The sequence below is a fragment of the Corythoichthys intestinalis genome, chromosome 16, assembly GCF_030265065.1.
Source record: "Corythoichthys intestinalis isolate RoL2023-P3 chromosome 16, ASM3026506v1, whole genome shotgun sequence".
NCBI lineage: Eukaryota > Metazoa > Chordata > Actinopteri > Syngnathiformes > Syngnathidae > Corythoichthys > Corythoichthys intestinalis.
Window position 1 is genome coordinate 26,071,254 of NC_080410.1, and position 11,463 is coordinate 26,082,716.

At 39.3% G+C, this 11,463-nt stretch overlaps 1 protein-coding gene across 1 annotated transcript in view; it reads left to right on the forward strand.

Annotated features, from left to right (window-relative positions):
* The window catches only part of iqck (IQ motif containing K), a 38,029-nt gene extending 26,589 nt beyond the window's left edge, over positions 1 to 11,440 (forward strand). The window contains exons 9-10 of the mRNA XM_057860676.1: positions 3,026 to 3,137; positions 7,698 to 11,440. Of these exons, the coding sequence (XP_057716659.1) occupies positions 3,026 to 3,137; positions 7,698 to 7,912 (327 nt within the window). The 3' untranslated portion in view covers positions 7,913 to 11,440. The remainder of the gene's footprint in view (positions 1 to 3,025; positions 3,138 to 7,697) is intronic.
* Positions 11,441 to 11,463: the final 23 nt, after the last annotated feature.

An 11,463-nucleotide genomic window follows, 5' to 3' on the forward strand; every position in this document is an offset into this window, starting at 1 on the left:
ATACCCATTATCACAGTAACCTGTGGTCGAGTCTCAGGCCACGTCTACACGTAGCAGTGGAATATTTTCGACAGTTTTGCCTATCATCCACACGCAGACGCACATTTTGGGCATTAAAAATGAGGGTTTTTAAAAACTCCGACTAAAGTGAAGATTTGCAAAAACGGCGTTTTATGAGTCGTCATGTGTACATTAATAACCAGAGGTTTGCGTTTTTTTAACAGTCGAAACGTCACTGCCTGCAACAAAAAGTGTCATATGTGCGACCCGTGTTTACATTCAGGGACTCACATAAACATTGCGAATGTATTAAAGACATCTGCAAATTTGCTAAAATATAAGCGACCCGTGCTAATATGCTAACAGTTCACAAACATCTCACAAGCCAAAATATGATCGTTGAACCATTTTACTTTTTGTTATTCACTCTGTGATTGAATGGACATCAAGAAATATCTAAAATAAACACATAAAAAAAAAAAAAAAAAAAACGCACTTATGCAGTTGGGTATGGATATTTTTTCCTATTAACGAGGTGGTGTGGATGTTGAGTTATTTTTCTTGACATATAGGCAAAATTCCTGTTTTTAAAAAGCCTTGCTATGTGTGGATATGGCCTCAGTGCGTATGCCTGTGGGTTAACTAATGTCACAAAATGGCAGTATTTCAATTAGCTGTAATTGTTGTGTGTTTAAGCAGTATTTTCTCCATTATCAGACATTAAGAAATCAATGATCTCATACTTAAATGTTTTGAGTAACCATCTTTTGCATGGTTATTTGAATTACCGTAATTTTCGGATTATAAGGCACACGTGACTGTAAGGCGCCACCCACCAAATTTGACACGAAAACTGCATTTGTTCAAAAATAAGCCGCACTGGATTATAAGCCACAGCTGCCTCACTGTATTATGGGATATTTACTTCAAAAGATTAAACGGTAACACTGTCATAAGACAAAATGAACCACCATAAAGCTTTGAACCGATTGGCTGCAAAGCTTCATTGCTTCAAAAAACTTCATTTGGCCATCTCTGCTCCCTTGGGAGAGACAGTCAACCTTTGCTGCCACCTGCTGTCAACACTGTTGTTGTCCAACATGCCTCCTAGCATTCACTGCAGCGCTCCAGATGTAAAAAGCAATCAAATTTCATGTTCTGTGCTAATTATTTCTTCAGTTACTGTTCCAGTTGTTTCATTAATTGCTAGTTATGGGATTTGGTACAACTATTTGAAAGTGGTGCCATAAATCTGTCATTAGATAATCATAATTATGACATGACACTGTCATGAGCATTAATGAATGCATATAACAGATGTCATTTAGTGTTATCTGGCAAATTAATTCACTTTTGAATGGATGTGAAAGAGCTGGACATAAATTGAGTTGGTGACATAATTTGCTGGACGACATCTGTCATAACCTTCAGTAATGCCCATGATGGTGTCATGCAGGGGTCGCGTTAACCGAATATTTTCCGTCGTTGACCAATTTTTAAAAACGGTGACGGAAAAAACTGAAGTCCGTCCGTCATTTTGACAGGTTGCAATTCACACCCCAGACCACAGGGTGGCGAGTGAGCATAGCTATTGTCTCTCTTAATGCATGACGTCGTTGGCTATTCTGTCAGAATATTGTAGCGTCACCGGGGTCTGGCGGCAGCACCGTGATTGACACATCAACGCGAGGTTCTTATTGGTGCACCCGGTGTGCCAGCGCGTCATCCAATTGGTGGACTAGATTGCCGCCTGTGTATAGACCCCAATCACATGACGTCACAACTCCGCCCCCCTGACTGGAGCCGCCATATTGTGTGTCAGCTCGTCGTCTCATTACCGCTACGTACATGCCTCCTATTACGGCGTGTTTTTCTGCTCGTTAACATTAATAATCAAAATGGTGAAGGCGTGTGTGGCGGTTGGTTGCAGTAACAGAGAAGATAGACGGAGAGACTTGAAGTTCTACCGTATTCTGAGAGACCCGAAGAGGAGAGCGAGATGGACTGCTGTAATTTGACAAGAAATCTGGGCACCAAACGATCACCACAGACTATGTAGTAGTCATTTTATATCTGGTAAGATGCATTTAATATATATTTAGAAGATTTTGGGCTGACAACCACAATTAAGATCATTGTGTGACGTTGGTGATTGGGGTCTATATAGTTGCCTCTTTTTCTTTGGGGGCGGAGTTGTTGTTTTGTTGGTGTTGTTGGCGGTAAGCAGAGTAAAAAGAGGGAGAAAAATACCACGACTTCAGTGTCGAATTTTTCGCCGCTAAGCAAGCGTTACAATATTAATAAAAAATGAATGAAAACTAAATACTATTGAATATGTCATCATTATCATTTTAAAAATTTAAGTGACGGGTAAAAATAGATTATGACCGGATTTTTATGACCCTGTCAGTCAAAATGACAGACAACGAAAATGTCTAGCGCAACCTCTGGTGTCATGTAATAATTATGACGGCCTTATGATGCTGCTGTCAAATAAAGTTTTACCTATTAACCAAAAACAATCAACAAATAAGCCGCACTGGACTATAAGCCGCAGGATTCAAAATGGTGGAAAAAAGTAGCGGCTTATAGTCCGAAAATTACAATTGGCGGTTTCTTTCCCTTTAACAAAGGATTTTTTTTTCACTACTTTGTGTTGGTGTTTATATTAATTTTAGTAATTCTGTATTCACTTTTTTTAAAATCAATTGTGATTCGTTTGCCTTTATTTTTCTACCCGTCATCTTGCAGACATAGCATGAGGACAAATAAGTGCTACTTCCAAAGTCAACCATTCCAATCTGTGACAGTTCTCCCATATGAAATAATGTTAATTAATGTGGCACAGATTCAAACTGTCACCATCATAAATTAATTAACAATACAGTTCATGGTTTATATAACATTCTATTCGATTTCAATTTCACTCATTAGCTGCCATTTAGGGTGATATACGTCCAATCCATTTTTACTGGGAGGGCCTGGCAGCAATTGTAAGTGTGTGATGTTGTTGTATGTTATGTAGGTCAGGGCACAGCCTCACGTGCAGGAGCTGCGCCGGTGGCAAAAGGGCTTGAGGGAAACCCGCGACATTTCCAAGGCCGTTTCGGACTTCTGGGCTCGAGTCGAGAGGCGAGGTGAGACCGAACCGCCGCCGTAACTCAGGTTTGCAGTGTGCCCACTCGTGTGTGAGCTGACCACAAAAAGCCAAAGAAATAGCAAACCTCTCTCGTGCATCGACTGCTTGAGATGCCAACTCAGCGTGGCCCGCGCGTAAACGCTGCCGCTTTCAACTCACGCACATTCCTCACCGCAGCATGGCTGCTGACCTGACATTCTATCTAACAGGGAGGGGCTTCAGTCTGCTGCCCCCCAATCTCTCAAACCCACTCTAGCCTTTTTCCAAACAGTTGGATCAGCATGAGAGTCAAATCAGTTTAATTCCACTTTTGTTTAAAGTTTGAGAGGACAAAAAAAGAGCTAAGAAAAGTAGAATTATTTTTAAGAAGCCCCCTCCTGGGCCCTCTCTTAGCTCTTTGACCGAGACGATCCGGCAACAGCTGCCATTTCACAGCACGGTATCCGAGCCATTCTGGTGAAAAAACAATAAGTGACCCATAGAGGGCACGGGGTGAAGGATCCGAGGACAGGTGCAGCCCTCAGCACCTCATCATTCATATTTTGATGCTGTCACATGTTGGATGCATAACACTGAAAAAACAAATGGTGTCAATAGAAAACGTCCAGTCAATTTAAATTTCTTTATCACTGGCAGACATCTAATCCATTTGAACTGAACCAAATGAACATTCGTTAATTCGCAGTCAACTATCCCGGTTCACACGGATTGCACATCTATGACTGTCATTGGCAGCCAATAAAGTAAAAATACACTTTTAAAAGAAGTTTAAAAATAACCCCACAAATTTATGGTAAAATACTAGCAGCTGTGGTTGCCAGATTTGTACTGTTAAAAAATAGGAAAACTGAAAGGACCATGGACAGAAAGACTTGTAGTTCTTAAAAGATAAATGTTAGTATGCATTACAATTAGAGATGTCCGATCACGTCATTTTCAATGCATCGGAATCGGCGAAAAAATATCGGACATGCCTTTTTTAAATATATATATATTTTTTTAATTAAATTGTTTTCTAATTGTATGTAATGTCACAGACAAAATGTCTTACACTCATCCAGAGTCTGTAGTTTTGGCTTAAAGTAGGGCTATCAAATTTATCGAGTTAACAGCGGTAATAACATTTACTACATATTTAACGCATGCGCTGCACTAGCCATTCACGCATTTTCGCGTTCAATTTATAATGGCCCCATCTTACGTATTCATCGAGTTGCAAGGCAACGTAAAATGAGTAGAGAGAATTTTGGCAGCCTTTGAAGCCTTTTTTTAATTGGCTAAAGCCTTACCATCCCTCTCTCAATAATTAGAAATTTTGTGGCAAGCAATGTGGGGAAGAAAGGTAGTAGTTGATCTTTTTCTTAACACCCTATGTTATTTCCCAATGCAGAGAAGATATATCAATTGGTACCACGACGCACAGTCATGGTTACACTTCCCATTATGCATTTGGGCAGAAGTTAAATGGCAGCAGTATCATTTACTGAAAGCTCAACAAATACACTACATGGCAGTATTTAGTCACAACATACAAAGTCACATTTATCCTTTAAGAATTACAAGTCTTTCTATCCATGGATCCCTCTCACAGAAAGACTGTTAATAATGTAAATGCCATCTTGAGGATTTATTGTCGTAGTAAACAAATAAAGTACTTATGTACTGTACGTTGAATGTATATATTCGTCTGAGTTTTATTCATTTTTTTCTTAATGCATTGCCAAAATGTACATGATCGGGAAAAATTATCGGGAATGATTGAGATTGAATCAGGAGCAAAAAAAAAAACAAAAAAACAATCGGATCGGGAAATATCGGCATCGGCAGATACTCAAACTAAAACGATCGGGATCGGATCGGGAGCAAAAAAAACATGATCGGAACAACCCTAGTTATAATAGTTTGATATTCAAACCCCTCCTAATGTTTTCCTTTTAATAATATTTGTTTAGCTAGTAGGCATAAGCGGAGTTTGACTTTGGGGCAGGGGGGGCACAATACAGCATGTGGATGACCCCGAAACGCAGTGTTAGCAATAAAATTAACTTAACAAAAATATTGATAATAATAAGTTGAAAATGAGCATTTTTTTGTGTCCCCATCATTCTTGGGGGGAATTCTAAATCAGGCTGCTTAAGACAGCTATACTTTTCGCCAGGATTGTCATCCATTGAATATGGTACGTCCGCCGGTGTCGTGCTAATGTAGTTACCCATGTCAAAAATTGTATCCCCTGGGCATAGCCACTGCGTTGTACTGATATGCATCATTTACGTGTTTGGGTGATGTAGTTATGTACAAAAAAAAGACTTTTTTTTTTTGTCGTATAATGTAACATATGTATTGAATGCAAAAAAAGGCGGTTTTACTGGTTTACTCGTAGGATGACCTATAACTGTTATTACTTTAATTCAAGTCCTGTATGGAGTTTCTCCAGATTAATAAACGTCGATGTCCAAAATATATAACTGTGGTTCTTTTCTGGCTTCAATTAATTGTTTAAGTCGACATAACTTATAATTAATGTGTGTTTGTGTGTGTGTGCATGTGCGCTACCGTGGGATACATTTTTTTATGGGAAGTAACTACATTGGCAAGACGCCGGTGGTGGCTCTGTTGGACAATTAGCGTCTTTAATGGGGCGAATTGAAACTCCGCTCACCATTTTGGCGGTGGTCTCTGGCGTTTCTTGATCCACATTTTTAATCCTTGGTTCTTGCTTAGTCGTTGTTGTCGCTTTTGAAATCTTAAGTTTGAAAAAATTTCATATATCCATCTTGCCTCTTCAGTCTTCAGGTGGTTTTGGCTATGCAAAGCAAATGACTATAATTTTGATCCATTATAGAAATTGTTTTGTGTTCATTTCATTCATTTTTGTTGTTTGTTTTATTGCTTTACAACTTTTATAAAAAAAACATTTTATCGGAGAACTTCATTTAAAAATAAAATATATAGGAGAGTCAATTACATGCAATGACACTTTTCAGCTACCAGGGGGGCCTGGCCCCGTCAGCCCCCCTTAAACTCCGCGTATGCTAGTTGGTCGCCATTGTTTTTGACAATGCAATGCTGTGCAGTGTCACTCATTAGCTACATAAACATGTTGTCGTTTCTGCCCTTCCAATTTGAACGCGAGGGGAAAAGTGATGAGCAGGACAGCACTGTCGATATTTCACAAAATGAGCAGCATTAAATGTAAGTCTCCGGAAGGATTCGAACCTGTGCTTCCCGTGCAACAGACAAGCACTTAGACCACAGGACTATATTTTAGCTTAGAGCTTCTGTTAGAGTCATGATTTTCCATATAAAGCAATCGCAACCCACATGCGCTGTTTTTCTGTGCGGTAAAACCTGAAAGGGAAACGCAACTGAAAAGAAATTGCAGCTGGTATGACCACGGAATTTAAAAAATGAGTCTCACTTCAGACATCAAGCAGACAACAAGAACATAGGGATTGCGTAAAAGAGTTTATTCAACACACACACAAAAAAAACAAGCGGTCACGAAAAGGGAGACACAAAAAGAGTACACGCTGGTAGCTCGAGATTAATAAAATAAAAAAATAAAAAACAGAGGGAAAACCATGGTGAGACAAACGAAAAAAAACAAGGCAATGATGGCACTAACAACGAAGGGATATACAAACTGTCAAATGGCAGCAAGTCATTACAAGCCGCCTAGGATCGGTTTAAAGACACTGCTGATGAGCTGGAATTGGATGCACATACGACACCGGGATCTCATCCCACATCTCCGTAACAAAACAATCTGATCAGCAGCAGAATGTGACAAAATCATACCAGTCATCATACTAGCTTCGCTTGCTAGCTGTGCACAGCTTTTCTCCATGTCCAGGCCAACCGCATCATCAACCCCAGCGTGCATTGTGCGCGTAAAACATGGCACCCTCCGTAGGTCAAAACATGCACTAAATATCGTAGATTTTTAAATTAATGGCAGTAATATATGTGGTTCTCATAACATATTTAGTAAAAGAGAACAATTGGGGCTTATTAAAGCCTAAAAGTCTTTAAATCAGAGGATCCCTTCAACAACTAATTTAAAAAATGACATTTTAACTCATGTTTTACAGCAAACAACTGTAAAAAGTATGCGTAGCCATTCTATTGGTGGAAGTGATATCATTACTTTCTCCTTTCTCTTTCCAGCCAGTTTTTGAATCCGTATTGTCACTGTGGCAGTTGAGTGTGCTGACCACTGAGCCAATTCACCTAAATTACATGTACAGCACTTGCTCTAACTGGTCTTCAGTAGCTCAGTAGTTAGCAAACTCGACTTCAATACTTTTAATCCTGTTACATATGGATCACAGTATAAAATAATTACAGTATTGAATGTTTTCTAGCATGAATTTCAATTCAAGAGAAAACATAAGTTCAAAAATCTACCGTAAAATTTCAGTCACCAACGCGTTATACTGTTTTACTCATAGGAAAATTCTGGCTGGTATTTTACCATAAAGTTTTTTTAACATTGTAGAAGGAAAAAAATGTTTCAATTTTTTGTGACTAAAATCCACCTTTTGTTCTTTCACAGTGGGCGCATCTATGACAACCGAAACAGCTGAAAGCACCGAGTCTGAGATTTCTGATGTGTCTGTCACCATGCTATCCCCCACCCTGCTGAGCACGGCTTTCCCCACGCCATTGATCACCCCGGACGGCAGTGAGAGGCTGATACCTAGCCTGCCTGATGTGGACGAGCTAAGCCATGCAGATTCTACTTCCAAGGCGTCATCAACATCGACTTAATGGACACATGGGAGGTGTGTCAGAAAAGTTGCTGGACTGGTGTTGCAAAAGATTTCTTAATCATTTTCAAAAAATAATTTTAATTCTTCGGGGGTTTTTTGGTTATAAAAATGATGCATTTCAAATTTCGAAGTCAGTAGAAACAGAGTTTTCCATTAATAACAACAGTGTTGTTTTTGTCAACGACGACTAAAAGGAAAATATTTCATCGACGAACAATTTTTTTCATGACAATGACCAGACGATAATGAGTGTTAAACATGTCTTGGGAGACTAAAACAGTAACGACATGAATGCCAATTTTCGTCTGACGAGACTAAAATGAGACCAAAATGCGCCATTGTTTCCGTCACGTTCACAATGACTTGCCTACATCGTAGCACTGTTTGGTTGTGTCACTCATGTGGCGTTAGCATTAGGCTATTGCTAACGGAACTTTCTTTACAATTAATTTTTTATTTTTTTTGCAAACAGTTCATGGCGTGCAGGTGGGTACTAATTAATTGAAAATGACCTGTTTTCCCGCTGAGTGTTGTTGAAATTCGCCTCCCCAGACAAGCCGCACAGAAACAGCGACAGCTGAACAAAGTGCTGCTCTGCCGATGGTGCCTCCGAGCATGCCATCCGGGAAGGTGGAATTTCGCACGTTCATCTCGCATGTTAACTCTTTGTACTGACTCCATGTTCCAAAAGTTTGAAAAAGACTCGCCGAAAGCAGGTTGACAATTTATTCGTCGACAATGGTCAAAAACAAGGCAAAAACAGACGACGGAGGGACAATTCTGGATCCAAAACAAGGCTACATGTTTCCGAGCAGCAAAATCTGTGTTATCTCAGTGTCCAGTGTTTTTAAGTCCGTGATGTAGTGGGCCGGCTGAAGGTGTGTCCGGGCATTGCTTTTGGATCATCCCTCTCTGGCCGGTTTCGGGCTGTTTAGGTTTGTGTGTGGATGGGATGTGGTTGCCACAGCGACCGTCGCTGGTCTTGACGTCCCAAGCGCCTGCTATCAACGTTGTTATCCAGGCCAGCTCTACTTGTTGTCGGACAAAGAGCGCTTTGTCCTTGCAGAACTGATTTGCAAGTTTTGGTGCGTCAATCTTGCTTGTGGCGCACACGTTGGGCTACTATGATAAGATGGCATTGTGTATTTATTCTGATTTTTTTCATTAAACTGTGGTGTGCTATCTATTCTACACTAGATGTGTCAGAGCAGTACAGTCCCACAGTAAATATGAGAAATGATAATATTCCCTGATTAATTGTATTCCGTGTGTTCGAGTAATGCAAACAGTTAGACGGTGCCTATGAGAAACGGTACCATTTTTCCATTTCCCCCTCAGGAGCTCCGATAAGGTGATTAACTTTAATGTGTCAAGGCCACTGAGTTAAGTCTGCCTAAACTATAGTTAAATGAATGTGTTAGACTAATGCAAACAATTATATGGTGTGTGAGAGAACGGTACCTTTTCCCTTCAGTGTGTATTATCATGTGATAGATTTGTAGATGCTTGTAGATGCTACAATATGTGCTAGTCTGTCAATGTTCATTCAAAATAGTTGGAAACCTTTTTTAAAATTTATTTTTGGAGACAAAATTTTTGAGTAAATGTCGACTAAAACGAGAACAATTTAGTCTGAGTCTTCGTCAACAAACGCTAGACAAAGACAAACACATTTTGAAATGACAAAGGTTAAGATCAATAAGTACTATCGTCCAACAGACTAAGACTAAGACGAAAATTAAAATGGCTGCCAAAAACAACACTGAATAATAATTAAAAAAAAATATTTAAAATATTATGAACCATCCTTGATAGTGAACGTCCAATCATTTGAACCGGGATGATCGCTGCCCGCCTCTCAGATTTCAAATAGATTGGACAGCTATCGCCATCAAATACACTGAAACAATTTTCGCTGCCAGCTCTCCCAGCAATAAAACACTGACTAGCATGTGCTATATGGGAATTAAAAAAAGTCGCTCTCTGTGGCACGAGACATCATAGTAATGGTAGCCACTGATTGAAAACTATAGTGCTAACAGCTAAATTCTATTAACATTTACAAGGCCACTAACCCGACTGTCACACGGGCCATTAAAAAGCTTGTAACCAATCAAACGCGACCAAGCGAGGATTTATGCTGTGATACGCGCAACCAATCAGGTGATTGCCTTCATAAATGTGATCACCTCACAGTACTTGCGCTTTACGGGCCATCAGAATGTCATTCTGTCAGCGGGCACTTATTTCCGTTCAAAAAAAAAAAAAAAAAAGTTCCACCGAGGCTAGGAAGTGAGCGCAGCGGAAAAGGGAGACTCATTGTGCAAGACTGCACCATTTTTCCTGTTTAGCAGGAAATGATCCAAGTGGGGAAGCAGGTGATAGACAGAAGAAAAAAAACACACACACCTTTTTCCTTTCTCGCAAAATATTTTGATTTACACAAGTATTTCCGTTTTGCTTTGATACAGTATTCTAAAAACATGGTTATTTAAAAAAATATATAACATTTGTTTTATATTTAGAATTTTTTTGTTCGTTAACAATATATTGTATACACGTAAAAATATTTGGGAATTTTGAATGATAACTTTGTGAATTATTTTAACGTAAATTAATTAACTGCCATTAGCAGCAAAAGGTGTCCAATGCATTTTGACTGCGAAGGCTGGCAGCGATCGAATGAGCCCTCAGTGACATTAGTTTGGACTATTAGTCTATCGTCGTCAGTGGCAGTAAAACATGACGACTCAATGTCAACCATCACAGTTGATCAATGGCAATGAATAAGTTCATAATGGATATGTGTGTATGTGTATACATCGCAATTTTTGGACTATAAGGTGCACCTGATTATAAACCGCCACACACCAAATTTGACACGAAAAAGGCATTTGCTCATAGGTAAGCCGCACCAGGCTATAAGCCGCAGCTGTCCTCACTGTATTATGGGATAGTTACACTAAAAGATGTTAACCGGTAACACTTAATTTAACAGTGGCGCCATAAACCTGTCATAAAATCGTCATAGGTATGACATGACACTGTCATGAGCATTAACAAATAGTGATGGCAGATGTCATTTACTGTAATCCGGCAAATTATCTCACTTTTGAATGGATGCAAATGATCCGAGTGGACATAAATGGAGTTAGTGACAAAAATCTGCCGAATGACAATGACATCAGTCATAAGCATTCATTAATGCCCATGACAGTGTCATGTCATAATTATGATGGTCTAATGACGCCACTGTCAAATAAAGTATCACCTATTAACCGAAAAAAATCAACAAATAAACTGCACTGGACTATATAAACAGCAGAATTCAAAATGAGGGGAAAAAAATTGCGGCTTATAGTCCGCAAATTAGGGTACTAGAGATGAATCGAAAAGTTGATGGCAGAAAATGTTTGGCCAAAATGTAACTAAAATTGTGGTTTCTGTCTGAAACACGTTTTTTTCACCAAAATGCAGTGGTATGAAAAAGTATCTGAACCTTTTGGAATTTCTCACATTTCTGCATAAAATCACCATCAAATGTGATCT